The sequence below is a fragment of the Phacochoerus africanus genome, chromosome 4, assembly GCF_016906955.1.
Source record: "Phacochoerus africanus isolate WHEZ1 chromosome 4, ROS_Pafr_v1, whole genome shotgun sequence".
Classification (NCBI taxonomy): domain Eukaryota; kingdom Metazoa; phylum Chordata; class Mammalia; order Artiodactyla; family Suidae; genus Phacochoerus; species Phacochoerus africanus.
The window spans coordinates 27,962,054-27,979,909 of NC_062547.1; the positions used below are offsets into that span (position 1 = coordinate 27,962,054).

General features: G+C 48.7%; 1 protein-coding gene across 5 annotated transcripts in view; it reads left to right on the forward strand.

Moving 5' to 3' along the window:
* Nucleotides 1–314: 314 nt before the first annotated feature.
* Nucleotides 315–17,856, forward strand: part of ELF5 (E74 like ETS transcription factor 5) — a 29,716-nt gene continuing 12,174 nt past the window's right edge. For 2 of the 5 annotated variants that reach the window (XM_047776020.1, XM_047776017.1), the window contains exons 1-3: nt 2,407–2,599; nt 8,022–8,146; nt 16,783–17,016. In XM_047776020.1, the coding sequence (XP_047631976.1) occupies nt 8,026–8,146; nt 16,783–17,016 (355 nt within the window). In that variant the 5' untranslated portion in view covers nt 2,407–2,599; nt 8,022–8,025. Of the gene's footprint in view, nt 432–2,406; nt 2,678–8,021; nt 8,147–16,782; nt 17,017–17,856 lie in introns of those variants that run through there. The other 3 variants (XM_047776022.1, XM_047776019.1, XM_047776018.1) reach the window with 3 other exon arrangements.

Below are 17,856 nucleotides of genomic sequence, written 5' to 3' on the forward strand. Positions count from 1 at the left end.
CAGGAGGGGGTCTTCACCACAGCTGGATTCCAGAATTTCCCGTCCAGCTTGCCCAAGAGTTCTCAACCCATGCAGGATCCCTCAAAGCTCCCAGAGGCAAGAATTCTCAGCTTGTTTACTGATTCCCCCAGGGTCAAGGGAGGGGGATGGGGAGGGGGAGGGGGTGTGTGAGCTGGGCACAAAAGCAGGATAAAGGTAAACTTTCTGCGTGTGAGAACCATTCCCCCCTCCAAGGAGCCGTGTCACACTGCATGTCACCGTCATCAAAGGGGCTGTGCATAAACCTGAAAAACCAAACGGACCTGTCTGTAGGTGTTACTTATATCACAAGGCTACAGGTGCCTTTATTTTCACTGTACGCCGGTGCTGGGAGAGCCTGCCTTCTCTTGCCTTGAAAACCTCCTCTTTGGACCCAGCACCGCTGTCCTCACGTAAGCACCTTTTCTTTGCTCTTTTGGATGAATTGTAAGGGGTGTCAGGGCTTAGAGGCTCTGGGTCTGTCAGTCCGTTCCCAGCTCAATTGCTTCGCTGGCCCTCCTGCCATTTCCATCAAGTACCATCCCTCCTGGGAGCTGTGTGACTGATTTAACTGCCTGCCTGAGAGACATTTTGCCTCCTCAGGCTGTGTAGCTACCCACCCCTCCTCAGTAGCCCCAACTCTCTCTGGATCACTTGATTAAACCAAGGGGAACTAAGAATGCATACAGGCACTCCATTCACTAGCCTTTCTAAAACTAATCTTAGGAAGGAAGGCTGGATTTTACAGCAAAAAAAAAAAAAAATACTCAGCTTCAACGAAAGCCCACCTCCTCCTGCCTGAAACTCCTCTTTTTCCCATTGGCCTGCTCATGCCCACTCTTGAAACAGAGAAGATAGCTGTCTTATCATATTTTGGGGCATTCTTCTGGAAATTGTCTTGTACCTAAAATAGCTTAAAGGAAACCCATTCTGCCCTCTCACCCCACCTCCGTTTAGAATGCTTCCGGAGAAGCAATGGTTAGGGTTTTTCCACTGTGTTTATTCTCAGACCTTTTCAAAGACTTGGCAGTGCAAGGGATTCTTGTGCATCCGCCCCCTGCTGGCGGCCACCAGTAGCACATGCTCCCATCTCCAGATGAAAGGGGGGCGGGGGGGGGGGGGGACACGTTTCCATGTGCCTAGAATTTTACCAACTGGGAAGGTTGTCAGAGATCATTAGCGACAACCTCTTCGCTTTACAGGTGAAGAAGCTGAGGCCTAGAAAGGTAACGTGATTTAGGAAGATAGCTTCATGTTTTAGTCTAGTTTAAAGACCCAGGGCGGGAGTAGGGGGAGATGTTTGCCCCCGCCCCCAGTGAAAGTTTCATTCTTTGTCCCCACGTTCTCTATGAGAGTGTTTTTTTTTTGTTTTTTGTTTTTTTGTTTTTTGTTGTTTTTTTTTTTTTTTTTGGTGATTCAAGGTGCTCTCTGCAGGAGTTTTCATAGATCGGGTGTCTTCTTTTCTCAGAAGTCGTCTGAGAAGTCTATACTTTTTAGATATATTGATGACAATTGCTCCCCCCCGCTCCCCGAGGGGAATGGACATAGGTATTCTGCCCACTCATCTACATCTATTATCTAATTTTGTTAAATCCTTTGGACATCCAAAGACTTGCACATTAAAATCCCCTTTTTAGAGATGAGGCACTTTAAAGATGAGCTCAGAGAGCGTCATGGACTTTCACATATCACACCCTCTATGAAACAAAAATAAAGAATAAAAAATAAAGTTTCAGCAGGCTGAGTAGTGAGAAATGTGCCCCACATCCCTTGCCTTGTGGGTGGCAGAGGTAGGATTCAAACCCTGATGGATTTAAACCGAACCCCGTGAGCTCTGTGTCGGAGCTCACAGTAAACTCTACGGCATACCTCCCAGGAGCCTTCTGCTGCACCTTCTGAGAAACAATGAAAAACGAACAAACTAGCACACATCCTGCACCAGCCAAAGAAAGAGGAGGAATCCCTTGGCAAGTCATCAGCAAGTCCTCTCTCACAGCTGCTCTGGTTTCTCGCAGAAGAACAAACACTCAAGCACCCAGCCCACGGGCCTTTCACAGCAAGGGCTGAAAGAGGCCATTGGGTTTTCCTCCACGCACCCCTTCTCAGGGACACCCACAGGGTGGGTCGCTGATCCTGCTTTGCCCGCAGGGCTCCAGACCCGGTAGACATTGAGACCTCGCTGAGGCTTTAGAGGAAGAAAAGCATTATTCTTCCCAATGCCATTGCCCACATGGTGGGACTGGGGAAGGCCCTCCTGGGCCCCCTCTTCTGTGGTTTTACACCCTCCCGGTCTTGTCCTGCCCAGTGATGTTCTGCTGCATGCACAGCCAGTGTGTAGAGGCTTAATTGGGTGGATTTTTGGTCACGTGCCCAGAGTGAAGTCAAAGCAGGGTCAGGAAGGAATTTTCTTCCTCTGGTGAACTGGCCAAGGCTGGGTGCTTTGCTCCTTCCACGCTCTCTGGAAGGCTGAGCAGAAGTGCCATGGGCACCACACCTGTGACTGCTGCCTCTGACTCGTGTGAGGGCAAGAAGCCCACCGGCCTGGCTCTCTGACGGTGTGGACCCTCCCTGTGCCACCTTGGTGAGTGAGCCGGCTCTCAGCAGAGTTAGGAAGCCACTGGAGGCCTCGGGGATCTCAGCGTCCATGCCGTGCCCAGAGGTACCTGCAGCCAGCTTTTCTTAGGCATGGAAGAGAACTCTCTTGATTCCTCTCCCTTGTGTGGAATGTGCTTGAGTCTTTTCCTACTTAGAAGGCAGCTAAGATGTTGACTACATTTTGGGGAAACTAATTCTAATCACCTCACGTCTGTGGATGGGCAGTGGGTGAGGATCCAGAGTACTTAAGGAGCCTGGCCAGCCCAGCTGAAAGTAGCGAGCACAGGAGGAAAGGGAGAAGAGAAGAAAATCGAGGGAGCTTTTTAGAGCTAAAAGTTTCCTCCCTGTAGTGATTGAATTTTATTCCAATATGGTGCCCTTAACTTAACGGCAATACCAAACTCTCACCCCTGTATACATGCATTCGTGTCTCCTTGCACACGTGTGGATCTGGCAGCCCAATGGGGTGGGTTTCTGCAGAAATTCACACAGCGGGGGTACATCTTGGGGTCCTCTTCATCAGCGTGTTCATTTAGCCGATGAGGAACGGGGGCTTGGAGAAGAGCAAAAGGCGGGATCATGATTCTCAGCCCAGGGCTCTTTCCATGATGACAAGCCAGCCAGCCTCTCTCTCGAGAAACAAAAATGGATGCTTAGAACAGCCCTCCCCAGACAGCCCCTCCTCATCCTACTGCTGATTCTACGTCTAACCCAGGGCATCACCCCCTTTTTGCACTATCACCTCCACTGGGGAGCCTCTGTGGCTCATTCTTTCTTAATTGTTCCCCCTCCATAAAAATGTTACTATCACAGATTTACTCTTTCTCATTTATGTTCTGCGGCCCTTTGGAGGTCATAAAGAGTCATAAGGGCTAAGGTTTTTTGACCTTCAAGAACCAATTTTTTCCATCTGCGGTCATCCCTGTGGGAAATGCGTGCTCTAACTTCAGCCTGAGCCTATGTGTCCCCCTGAGAAGGGGGACCCCAAACAGCTGTTCTTCCCATCACCCCGATCCACCTACACTAAAAACATCTTAAGAGCTAAAATGTCCCATTATTACAAGGACCCAAGAAGGCCTAAGAAGTTGGGCTGCTGAATACAAAGCAGCCATTCTTCCTGAACTTTCACACCTAGAGGCTAAGCAGTCAAGATCTTTTGTGGAGAGTCCAGAGTTAATAATACCCCCTCCTCCTACTGCAATAGGAGGAAAAAAAAAAAAAAAAAAAAGTCTGCTGCCTTTTATAAAACACATTTTTCCACAAAGCAAAAAATAATCGCAGAAGAAAAATAGCACGTTGTACACCCGAGACAGCCCTTCAGGAAGACTTAATGGGTATAATTTTGCGATAGAAGGAACTACCAAAGACGCTCTAGGCAACACTAGAGAGGTTACGAAGCAAGCAAGTGGTCTGGTGCAAAAGAGAAAAAGAAACCTTTAAAGGAGGTAAATACAGTACTGGTCCACAATATTTCTAATTTTATATGATCAAGTTCAATTTAGCAAATGAGTTTTGAGAGCCATGTGTCAGGTGGAATAAGGAAGCGCTCAACCCCGCTGTCGCATTGTGTACCTGGGGGATTTCGGGTTAAGCCTAAAGATCTGGGGACTGTTTCCTATTTTCCTCCACATGGAGGCTACCTCTCCTTTCTCCAGACCCACCTATGAAGGTCACATCAGAGGTTTGTCATCCTCTTCCTCCGTCTCTGGAGCCTCTGGCCCCAGAGGGACAAGGGGCATTTTTACCTTGAGCCTTCACTTAGGGGAATTTTTTTTGAGGCTGAGGCCAGAAAGCAGAAGGGGCTTTGGGCTCCAGGGGCCCTTCCTTCCCTCATAACTTCCCGTCCCCGTCCCTCTTCATCCAGCCACCTGTCAGGGATATAAAACCAGCCGATCCGTGGGAAAATCAGAGTCCAAACCTAGGCAGCCTTGACTTCTGTTTAATATGGCTCCCGGGGGAGATCCAGGAACATGATAAACCGCTGGGCAGTTAACCCGCTCTGGGCATCCGGAAGGAGGCTTCCTGCTGGGGTCTGGGGACCCTCTAACGGTGGCCCAGTGAGGGTACCTATGTGTGAGGGTGTGTTGATCTGTGTCTGGAGCACAGTTCTCCTGTACATCCGTTGACAATGAGGATGACAGATTTCTGAACACCCCCAAAGTACTGACCTTGGGTTCCGGAATCACACAATCCCTGTGCTTCTCGGCCTGAGGTCCATTGGATGTGAGGGTGAGCCTGGGATGTGTCTGTGGGCAGAAGAGATCGGGATTGTTTTCAGAAAGTGAAGCAGATGGGTTGAGGGTTAGAAAGCTTAAGAATTCTCTGCACCGAAAGGCAGCCACCCGTTGGCTGTGTGACCTTGACAAAGTGACCCAAATCCCCTGGGCCTTAACTTTCTCAACCGTAAAATGACTGGGTAAGGGAAAAGACTGGTCCAGCATGCGGCACTTCCATCACTCCTGATACAGGAGATAAATCTGGTCAGGGCAGGCAAACCTTTACTTAGAGCATCAGATGGTAAGTATTTTAGGATTTGCAGGACAAAAGGCAAAATTAAGTACATGATATATGCACTTATATAACCATTTAATATGTAACCATTTAAAAATGTAAAATCATTTTTAGCTATGGGCCATTCAAAAATAGGTGCTGGGCTAGACTGTGCCTGTAGGTTGTAGTTTGCTAACCTCTGATCTAGGCGGTGCACGGATGATTAATTTTTATTTCAACGCTTATGTCTTTACTTTTATGCATGTTAAATGAATACTGACTTTCCATTTATAGCAGTGATACAAAGTTTTCCCTTTAAATAAATGTAGTTGTGGAGTTCCCTGGTGGTACAGTGGGTTAAGGATCCAGCGTGGTCACTGTTGTGGCATGGGTTTGATCGATGGCCTGGGAAATTCCACATGCTGTGGGTGTGGCAATCAATTAATCAATCCATAAATGTAGTTATGTTAAAACAAAAAGGGGGATGATTTCTTTTATGTATTAAGTAAATTATCATGGTGGCAGGCAAATGACTAAAGTTTGGGAAACACTGGGACTTCCTGTTGTGGCTCAGTGCTGATGAGCCCGACTAGTATCCATGAGGACACAGGTGTGATCCCTGGCCTCGCTCAATGGGTTAAGGATCCAGTGTTGCCACAAGCCATGCTGTAGGTTGCAGACATGGCTTGGATCAGGTGTTGCTGTGGCAAGCAACTACAGCTCCAATTCGACCCCTAGCCTGGGACTTTCTGTATGCCATATGTGTGGCCCCAGACAAAAGACAAAAAAAAAAAAAAATTGGGGAAACACTGGAATAGATGATTAATAAGCTCCTGACTGTCTTAAGATTCCATGCACGTAATAATCCAAGACCTGGAATCGAGTCTTAGCTCTGACACATCCCAACTATGTGATCTCGAGCTACTGTGTCCCCTTTGCCAAGGTGGGGTGCGGGGGGTAGAACTGCTCTATCTCAGCAACATTACTGCAATAATCAGAAGAGAAGCTGGGTGAGCAGATTTCTCTGACTCACCAAATGTGAATTCTTTTTTTTTCCTGGACTGTGGGAATATAGGAAAGAGCAAAGAGAAACTTGAAAGGTGAGGCTGGCGTGGGTGAGAATGTTGGCGAGTGGGGACTCAGCCCATCTTTTTCTATCCCCTCTCCAACCACAACCTCCTCCCAAAGCTCCCCCTTCCACCACCAGTGTGTGCAGGGAGCAGAGGCCAGCGATCGGGGTCACAACTTCTTTAACAGACCAAGCTGGGTCCTCACCCAAACTCCGCCACCTGCCAGCTGGGTGGCATGGAGCAATTACCTGGAATCTTAGAGCACTCACCCTCATCTATAAAACAACCCCTACCAGAACCTGTCTCAGAGTGCCAGCTCTGGCGGCACCAAGAATAATGAAGGAAAACTGCTCAGCCCAGAACCCTCAGTGAATTAAGTGTGTTACAATTATCACAGGTCTGCACTCTCTGTCCAAAGCCCCAAACACTGCAGAATTCAGAATTCTTCAGCTGTTGGGAAAGTGACCCAGTGTATGCTGTAGGGGATAGAACACCCATCTCAAGGCATTATCTGCTGGGACTTCCTAAACACAGTAATATTCCTGCAGTGTATCACTCAAATACTCAGCAAGTAGAACAAATAACTGTAACTATAGTTATGAAACTATGTAACATGTCTGGAGTTCCTGTCATAGCTCAGTGGTTAATGAACCCGACTAACATCCGTGAGAATGAGGGTTCGATCCCTGACCTCGCTCAGTGGGTTAAGGATACAGCATTGCCGTGTGCTGTGGTGTAGCTCGCAGACATGGCTTGGATCCCGTGTTGCTGTGGCTCTGGCATAGGCCGGTGGCTACAGCTCCTATTGGAGACCTAGCCTGGGAACCTCCATATGCCGCAGGTGCAGCCCTAAAGAGACAAAAAGACAAAAGAACAACAACAACAAAAAAAAAACTATGTAATATCCATAGTTTATAAATGTTTATAAAAATGTATAATGCATAGTTTGCATACACATATGCATAGTTTGCATAAAATCATATTTAAGTATTTAAAGTGTATGTATAAGCATATAAAAACCATATATATAAAAGCTATGTAATAGCTATAGTTTATGTATGTTTATATAATGTATAGTATATAGTTTATGTACATATATAGAATATAGTCATATTTAAGTATTTAAAGTATAAGTATATAAAAACTATATAACATCTACAGATTATGTTTATATAAACGTGTAGTATATAGTTTATACACATATATAGCAGTATAAATGTCATATATAAGTACATGGGAGTATATATATGTATATAAAATTATATAAGTACATAAAATCTATATAACATCAATTCAGGGCTGTTTTTGCTGGGAAATAAATTTACACCAAACACACACACACATACACACATATGCGTGCACGTGCACACACACTTTCAGTTTCAGAGCTTTCGGATTTCAGAATTGTGGATAGGTGTTTGGGGGCATATCCATTTATAATGATTCTTGCCCATTTTCAGAAGCACATTGTTAGACATGATAAGCCAGAGTTCAGGGGTCAAATGTGAGCAAACAGGAAAAATAAAGACAGTGTCATAATCAGAGCCTTCATCTTCAGGTCCCAGCTTTGCCACTTCCTGGTCATGTCACCTGGGCAACTGTCTCAATCTCTCTGCCTCAGTTTTCTCATTTATAAAATGGGGATATGGGCACAAACCAGTAGATGTGGCAAGAATTACCTAATGTCACTGTGGAAAGCACTTAGAGGGGTGCCTGGCTCTTGAGGGCTGCATGTTTGCAAGTACTTGCCATCATTGTTAAAAACCAAGTGTTGTGCTGCTAGGGGCTCCTGCAGTGTGGGTTCCGGGAGCCGTCATCCACCTCTCATGGTCTCTCCTGCCCTTACAGGGTGATGCTGGACTCAGTGACACACGGTACCTTCCTGCCCAACGCGAACTTCTGCGACCCACTGATGTCGTGGACCGACCTGTTCAGCAGTGAAGAGTACTATCCTGCCTTTGAGCATCAGACAGGTGTGTACATCCTGAGAAGCCCACCTGAGCTGGACAGGCTGGGGCAGGAGGTGGTGCTGGCCTCAGGCAGGCGACGAGGCCATGCTGGAGGCCTGAAGGTGTTCAGGACAGGGGGTCGCAGGAGGCCCCAGGTGGGAGGAATCCTTGCCCCAACCTCTTCCCAGCTCTGTGGCCTTGGGGCACTCCACTAACCTCTCTGAGCCTTATTTTGCTCACAGGTAAAGGGGAGATGATAAGACCAATCTCTTGGAGTTACTATATTTAAACAATGCAGTAGAAAGAGACCCTGAGCCCGAAGCCTAGTACGCTGTGATTGCTTGATCATCATGGCTTTAGCCAACATTTGCTAAATACCAGCTATGCCCCAGACCCTGTTCTGTGCCCCCATCTCATTCTTATAGAAATGCTATGAGAAAGGAGTAATTATTATTCCCATTTTAGAAATGAAGAAACTGAGGCACAGAGAGGTTATGGGACCTACCCAAGGTCTCACGGTTAGTCAAGTTCTGTGCAAGCTGACGTGAGCCCTTGTGCTCTTAACTCTCCTACATGGTCATCTTATAAATGATGTAACGCTGTGGTTATTGATATTAATAGTGATAGTCTCTGAGCTTCTATTTCCTTATCCCTAAAGCAGGGATAATAAGAATTACTCTGGGAGTTCCTGTTATGGTTCAGCGGTAATGAACCAGACTAGTATCTATGAGGATGCAGGTTCAATCCCTGGCCTTTCTCAGTGGACGTTGCTGTGGCTGTGGCATAGGCTACCAGCTGCAGCTCTGATTTGACCCCTAGCCTGGGAACTTCCATATGTCGTGAGTGCGGCCCTAAAAAGAAAACAAACAAACAAACAAAAAGAGTAACTGAGGATTAAGGGATCCACACTGTGAAATATATAGCCTGGCACCAAGCAAGTGCTCAGTAAAACAGAGGTCCCCACGTTGTCCCCCAGGCTACCTCCATTGAACTTTCCCTTCTCCCAACTCAGTTTTCTCTGCCTAAGAAGTAAGCACGGGGCCTTGAGCAAATCCCATGCCAAATGGAGGCCTGCTGAGCTTTGGCCCAGAAACCCTCTGAGGGCCTCTGTCCCCAGGTGCCTGGGTGACTGCACATGACAGAAAGCCTGGCTGATGGCTAGCACAGCAGGTGCACGCCCCAGAGGGGTGTGACGTAAGCGGGGATCAAGGTCTCAGCCCTCGCCACTCAGCCTTGACCCGTGTGCTCCAGCTGTGGGGGAGCCTAAGCTGAGGGTCAGGAGGCAGGTGGCCTCCAGGAGAGGCCGAGACTCTGAGGACACTGAACCGTCCACCACAAGGAGCCATGCCTTCAGGCTGGTGACCAGCACTGCACAGACAGAGCTGAGGCACATACTTCTGAATCCAGGGCCACCCCCTCCCCCAGCCCCACATGCGACATGTGACACGTGACATCGCTCAATCTCACCCGAAAGGTCCTGATAATTGGGCGTGGACCTGAGTCACACAGCTGCACATTACAAATCTCTGCCAGGCCTTAGGAGCACCTTGCTTCCCAGGAAGATAATGAGAAAGCTCTTCAATCCACCCCCCCCAACCTCAATATTTACTTAAGAGGCTAAATCCAAAGGAGGAAAATGAAGGCTTTCCAGTCCCTGTCCCACGTGGCCCACGATGGTGGAGCCCCAGCTCCTGGCCATCCTCCCCACCCACTCCTGCCGTCCTGGGAGCCCCCTCTTCCTGCCTAGTCTGCTGGGTGGCAGCAGAGTGGGATGGAAGGGGATGGCCCCAGCGGCCTACCCCGTGCAAAGTTCCGGAAACCTTTGTCGTTGTCAGGCACTCCGACTTTGAGCTAGGAATCCTAAATGTGAAGTCCAACTCTGCTATTTCCACGTCTGCACCATCTTGACCTCTCCCGCCTCGGTTTTCTCATCTGTAAAGTGGAGACGGTGGTAGGGCCCATCTCACAGTGCTGTGAGCGTGAAATGAGTTAATACGCGTGAAATGGGAACACGGTCAGGCACACGGCAAGCGCACGAAGTGTATAAAAATGAAGGATGAGTTTCAGTTTGGGATGAAGACGTTGTGCAGATGGAGAGTGGTGATGGTTGCACAACAATAGGAATGTACTGAACTACGCTCAACGGTTATGTTGACAAAGCCCAGAGCCAGCTTTCTCCTGTCTGAGGCCTCTGCATTTCCACCAGTGTAATGAGGAGTTGAGCCAGGTCCTTGCTAGGTTCCCTTCCAGAACCTTCTCTGATCCCCGTATCACAGAGGGAGCCTTCATCCCCCACCACCCCTGGGAGATTAGAAATTCCCACCATCATGAGAAAATTAAAATATCCTCTGAGAGTGGCCCTGCATCCTAACATTCCCCAAGGGAGGAGCCCGGCTTTGGGCTTGCCATCTGGCCCCCTGGATTTCAGGAGTGTCTCTGAGCCCCTAAACATCACATTTTGGGGGTAAAAGATTAGTCTCCAGGGACTGCCTGGGCTCCCTGAGTCCCACTGGTGAGAGGAATGGCCCTGCAGTGTCTTCTGTCTTTTTCTCACCCAGAGAGGCCACACGTGGGTCTGAGTATCTGCACGAAAGTTCGCTGAAAGCCAGGTTCACCTCCAGACACTGCTCTGCAAACTTTCCAAGCCTGGTGGCCCTCTCCCTGAGGTCCTTGACCACCTCATGGGACATTCTAGCTTGAATTCAGGGTTGTTCCAATGGCAGCTTCCTGTTTGGGTTCGGGTTCAAGGGCTGGTCCTGGCGCTGACCCGCCCTGTGACTTTGGGCAAGCTTTTCCTAACATCTCCGAGATACACTTCCTCAGCTGAAAGAGCTTCTGCCGCCTGGCATTGGAAGGACTGGCTAGATTCCACATACAAAGTGTTCAGTAAAGCATCTGGCGCTTGCTAGGTGGTCTCGGCAGCCAGGACACCTCGTGACTGGCAGCAGATGGAAAAAACAGCTTTCTCTCTCGTCGCTTCACTTTTCACATTGAATGACGGCAACACGGGCTGCCTCCCATCCCAACCTTTCCAAGTCAGTATTATTGGCAGCTTAGACACTTGGCGACCAAAGATAAATGATGTCTACGAGAGGGCAGGAAGCAATAGGTAACCTAGTTAAGAGAACCATCTGGTTTACTGTCTCTAGCAGAGGCCAGCTGAACCTGTGTCCGACGTGCAGGATCCCACCTGCTCTTTGAAGTAGCCCTTCTGTGTGGCTGCTCTGCCGGCTGGCGAGTGGACAGTCACAGATTGCAAAATGCTCTAGAATGTCATGAGCTCACCCTGGCCTTTCCGGCAGCTCTTTAAAAATAAAGAATAACGGAGAGTGGAAACTCTTATCCAAGCTGGAGGATGGGGGGAGCTGCGTATATTTCACAAGCATATGCCATTTTGAAAAGATTATGTCTCCAATCGAGTTCCAATAGCCAAGCGTCTGACAAGTCATGGGAGTAGCTGGACCTCATCCCTACTTCTGAACTCCATCCTGACCCTCCACGCGCCTGCGCACCCCTCCCCTGATCGCCGAGGGGGCCCGGCCAACATGGGGTGCTCCCTTGGCTTCGGGATCTAGTTTATACTTCAAAGCAGAGTTTCTAGGTCGGGGCAGCTCTAGGGGTTCCTGGGAGGTCCTTCATGGACCTGGAGGGACAGGTGAGAAGGACAGGTGTAGGTCCCCCTTGCCACCCCGACCCTGGCTTGGATTCTGAAGGCAGTCAGCGTGGTGGTTTTTATGGCTTGGCTGAGGGAGCATCTATACGACTCTTCCTCGCTTGGCCACTTTCTCGCTGTGTGATGTCAGGAAGGCATTGCACCTTTCTATGCCTTACTTTCTTCATTGACTTTGCAAAATAAGCTGCACGATCTAGGCCCTCAGAGCATCGCGTCGAGGATGGCAGGAGAAAACTCGAGCAGTGTGGCCTGCTAACTGGCACATAGGAAGTGCTCAACACATACATTAGCAAGGGGAGATGTTATTGGAAGAAAGTACTTTAAAAAAAGTTCGAAACCCACTGATCTTGGGTAGTAACCTCCACACCATCACAGAGAGAGGCAACTGGGTCTCACAGGAGCTTTTCTTAAGCAAGACTCATAGAAGTTTGAGAGCAGATACAAGAGAGAGAGAATCTAGGAATTTCTAAATTAAAACCAGATAATTAAGAGTTCCCACTGTGGCTCAGTGGGTTAAGAACTCGGCATAGGTTCCCTGAGGATGCGGGTTCAACCCCTGGTCTTGCTCTGTGGGTTAAGGATTCAGCATTGCAGTGAGCTGTGGTGTAGGCCGGCAGCTGAGGCTCTGATTCAATCCCTAGCCTGGGAATCTCCATATGCCACAGACGCAGCCCTAAAAAGGATTAAAAAAAAAATATATATATATATATATATATATATAATTAAATACAAAATAATTGGAAAGTCTATGGGGAGCTCCGTGGCAGTAGTCATATCCCAGGACAACCCCAGGGAGAGAGCTTACCATCAGCCATCTCCAGCCCATCTTGCACAGTTATGCCCTTGGGCAGCTGTGGTCCTGGGATGGTTCAGGGCTTGGTGCCCTTTGCCCTTTTCTAACCACACATCCATGGCCATGGCTTTTTGCTGATACCCAACCAGTCCTTCTCATCTCTTCTCCATCCAGTTTATTACAGGCTCTCCCCCCCCCCATCTCATGGTCTAAGTCATTCCACAGGTGTGGCAGGAATGCCATGAAGGACAATTGGATGGGGCTAGACCAGCTCTGGAGGGAAACCTGGAAGCAATTTGTCATTTCAGGTTTCCCCTCATAAAGTCCTTCCTTTTGGTGACAAAGCCACAAATGAAAGTCCCCCTGCAACCCAGTCCGCTCACCTGCCCTCTTCAGCGCGGCTCCAGGCAAAAGACTTTCCCAGCTCCCAATGCTTATAAATCCTGCTAATTATGGTCTTCCTCTGACCCAGACTGTCTGCCTCCCCCTCACCAAGTCCTGGGCTGCTTTGTTCTGTTTGTCCCTCAGCTAGACAGGAGCCCCGGTGGGAACAGCCACATTTCCCTAAGAACAAATATAGTCCCCCAATAATAACTAATTACAAGTGACATATCCAAAGCTTATTGTCATCCAGATAACTGAGCTAAGTTCTCTACACGCATCATTTCTCTTCTGTTTTGTAGCCAACTTCCTAAGAGCTAGGCCCTATTATTACTTTTACAGACAAAGGAAGCTGAGGTCCAGAGAGGTTAGGAAACTGTTAGGATTGCACAGCTAACAAGTTGCAGAGCCAGGACTGCAAATCAGGAATGTCTGTCCTCAGAGTCTGAGCTCAGTGACTTCACACAATCCTGCAATTCTGCCAGAGGGTCCCTTCCACGCCAGGTCAGTTGACAGATCCTAGGATGGAGGTTGAGACTAGGAGTCAGATTGAATCCTTGAAACTGGCATAGAAAGTTAACATCACAAAATTTCTCACCTATGCTCCCTGGTCAGCAGAGAAGAAAGATCAGGGTCTCTTCCAGAGGGCCTAGGAACATAACTTGAACGTGTATGCAGTCTGCACATTTTGCATTCTGTTGCATGTCTATTTTGTTGTCATTTTTTTTAAGTCAAAATCTCCCCCAAAGTTCCCGCTTCAAGCAAGGCTCCCCCAAAAATGAAGGCATTGGCTCCAGAAATTCTATATAAGCAGGGCTTAGGCGCAGCAATCCCTTTGGAAGAGATGGCAGAGGAACTTGCCTAGAATTTTTTGTTTATTTGTTGTTCGTTTCTTTGTCGGCCAGGGAGCAGACCCCAGCCAAAGTTTCGATGTATGCCACAGCTTCAGCAATGCCAGATCCTTAACCCACTGTGCCAGGCTGGAGATTGAACCAGGCGCTCCAGAGATGCCTCAGATCCCTTTGCACCACAGTGGGAACTCCTAGAATTGCTTTTCTAAAGAGCACGTTGCCTAAGACTGAAAAGACATCTGATGTCTATAATAAACATGGGGCTATAACGAAGCAAGGAGGGCATTGGAGGACTGGCTCTCTGGTAGCTCTATGGAAGATACACAGGCATTCTCAGGTGGCTGAAGTTACCCGTGGCCCCTCTGTCCACCCTGGGGATTTAGTCCCTGCCCCTCACCCCCATGTCAGAGCCACGGGTCTGGAGTATATGCTGAACATCAGGCCTTTTACGAAGCCACACAGGCTCACCTGTATCCCCATATTTAGAACAGCACTGGCCACCTGCTTTATGTTGGCAATTCAAGAACAAGATAGCTTGATTTATAATATGATTTCTTCATTTTTCGGAAAGGAAATAAACCCAAATCTCTGGACAGACCAAAGATGCTGACCTGTGCATACAAGGAACATACTTGAAGAAGTATTTGAAAAAAAGCAATTAAAGTAGTGGGATGGGTAGCCTCGATATTAACAAGTTGGTGGGTGGGGCAAGTGGCAGAAGGACCCCTGGGGGCTGTGGGGGCTGCTGTGCCTAGAAGGCAAGCCTCCCTGAGAGGGGGCTGTGAGCTGTGGTCTTGGGGACAAGCAGGCATTGTTAGAAGAAGGCAGATAGGGACCCCATCCTATGACCAGAAGCTCCTGGGGAAGCAGGCTGGAGGCACTGTTGGGGAGGGAGGTGGCGGGGTGAGGAGGAAGAAGCAGGCTGTCCTCAGCCCCTGGAGAACCTTGGAAACACACCACCACCAAGAGGCAACCTGAGAAGTTCGCAGTGGTGCAGCAGGTTAAGGATCTGGCACTTTCACTGCAGCTGCTCAGGTTGCTGCTGAGGCACGGGTTTGATCCCTGCCCGGAGACCATGGGGACTTGGCCAGAAAAAAAAAGAAAAAGGCATCCCACAATATTGGCTCATGACCCTCCGTATGGTGTGAGAACAGCCATTCTCCTCACAGAATTTTCCCAGCCCTGGCTCTGGCCTCCCTCCAGGGGAGAGGGTGCACACAAAGCCCGCTCTGTGGGGGAGCCCCCGAGGGGAGAGCCAGCCCAAGGGACGGAGTCCACCCCCGCGACACCTTCCTTGTGTGGGTGCCTACTCCTGCCAGGCACTTCTCCGAATCCACAAAGCCCCGCTGGGCTCCAGAAACAACACAGCCACGGCCGCCTCCAAGAGCCAAAGAAAATAACTCAGCGGTGGACGTGAGAGGGGAGAGCCCGGGGACGCGGCCAGCCCTTCCACAAAAAGAAAGTGAGTCCTCCTAGGGCAGCACCCCATCACCCTATCCGGCGGGGCTCAGCTCTGGACCCAGGGCGGAAGAATTTCAAGGCTCAGAAACATCTCTGCTCTGCATACCAGGGAAGTGGAGGGCCCTGGGCTACTCAGGCCAGACTCGGCTCGTGGAAGCACAGGCCGCCTGGTTTCCCCAGGAGACCCTGATGCCCCCCAAGGTGGGTGGAGGCCCCTCCTCATCCAGCCGGTAAAGGCCACAACATCCGTCTCCACCATCCTGGGGACACAGCGACTCTTTGACCCAAATGCATATAGAGTTATGATTAAAAACTTAATATGAGAAAAAGAATGTAAATATGTATGACTGGGTCACTTTGCTGTATAACAGAAAATGATGACAAAACATTGTAAATCACCTATAATAAAAAAAATTTTTTTTAATCCTTAAATTTAAACAAACCTGAGATTGGCTGGGACCCAGAACCCTTTGCACCTAGACAAATGTCTCCTCGAACACAAAATACAGAAGAAAAAAATTATAGGGAGTTCCCGCAGTAGCTCTGCGGTTAACGAACCCCACTGGCATTGATGCCTAAGGCTCTCATCAGCCCAAGATGGCCAGAGACACAAACCAATACCCAGTGTTGGCCAGTTGTCCATAAGAACAGGGGAATCAGGTCTGCTTCAAACGGTGCCAGGTATTGAACCGATTAACTATTGAGTTGAGTGATAATTTTCTATGCACCATGTAGTCTATAAACACTAACCCCAAACTCCAGAACAGCCCTGGAGCATATTATCCCCATTTTACAGATGAGGAAACTGAGGCTTAAATGTCTACAGATGTTGCCCAATTAGAAAGCAACAGAGCCAGGATTTGAACACGATCCTGTCAGGCTCTGAAGTCTATGCTCTCTCTCTCTGTTTTTGTTTGTTTGTTTGTTTGTTTTGCTTTTTAGAGCCACACCCACAGCATATGGAGGTTCCCAGGCTAGGGGTTAAATCAGAGCTGTAGCTGCCAACCTACACCACAGCCACAGCAACGCAGGATCTGAGCCGAGTCTGTGACCTACACCGCAGCTCACGGCAATGCTGGATCCTTAACCCACTGAGTAAGGCCAGGGATCAAACCTGCATCCTCATGGATGCTCATCAGATTCATTAACCTCTGAGCCATGACGGGAAGTCTATGCTCTGCATACCATGATACTATGTTGTCTGAGACCAAATACGTAAGGGCCTTTTCCTTTCCTTCTCCCCTAGTTCTCCCCGTTCAAGAAATTCCCAAGTCCTTGCCATTCCCTCCTCTGCCAGTAGATCCACTGGTATGATCCAATCCCCTCTGGGTCACGCTACTAGAAGGAGGCCAGGAGCCCAGCAGAACACTCCAGGGCTAGAGGCTGCTTCATTCACCACATTGGAGAGAGGATGAGAATGTTCACAAAACGGAGCCTCCTGCAGGGGACTTCTAAAGCTCTTCCGGAGGGCTCATCCCTCTCTTGTCTCTCCCCGGTGCAGCCTGTGACCCCTACTGGACGTCTGTCCACCCCGAGTACTGGACGAAGCGCCACGTCTGGGAATGGCTCCAGTTCTGCTGCGACCAGTACAAGCTGGACGCCAACTGCATCTCCTTCTGCCATTTCAACATCAGCGGCCTGCAGCTATGCAGCATGACACAGGAGGAGTTCATCGAGGCAGCCGGCATCTGTGGAGAGTACCTGTACTTCATCCTCCAGAACATTCGCTCACAAGGTCAGCATCCAGAGGGCTGGACCTCGAGAGGAGGGGGCCTGGGACGGGGACCAAAGGGCATCCGAGGTCCTTCCCCACCGTGTGACTCACACTGCAAAGTTCGATTAACTGCAACTCTCCGTTAACCCGAATTCCCTGCTAACCAGACCTTTCCACACTCAGAAGCTAGCAAGGGGGAGGGTATATACAATGAAGCGAGTTACAAGGAAGCAAGTTGAGTACATTTTTAAAAAGAAAAGAAAACTAAAACATGCCCAGGAACCAAGCTGATACAATGAAATATTATGTTCATAATGGTTGGTAACCATAAAGCACGAACAAAAAGAGGCTTCTGCTTTACCTTTCCCTAAGCAGAAGAAGAAAAATAAGGAGACCCTTTTTCTCCAGCATTTCCTGAGGACTCCCACTAATTGCCATTCCCTTTTATCAGAGTCCTAATGGTCAAGGATCAAATGGCCACAAGGTGGCGCCAATAGCACAACTGAACGCCTCCACATGCCCTGCAAGACTAGAATGTTGATGGAAGGAATTTTTAAACCTAGAAAGGGTTTTTGAGAATATATAAGCCTGTATCCCCCATATCACAGATAAAGGAACTGAGGTCTCGAGTGGTTAAGTGACATCTCCAAGCTCACACAGCATACAGGGCTGACTGATAGCAAGTCAGTATAGAACAAGGGCTGTGAGATAAGAAAGACCTTTGTTTCAATGTGGCTTGAATACTTCTGAGCTCTAGGACCTCTGGCAAGTGGCTTAACTTCTCTGAACCTCCACCGTCTCATCTCTATGGTGATACACATCCCCAAGGCTTCTTAACAGAATTCCGTGAAACATTAGCCG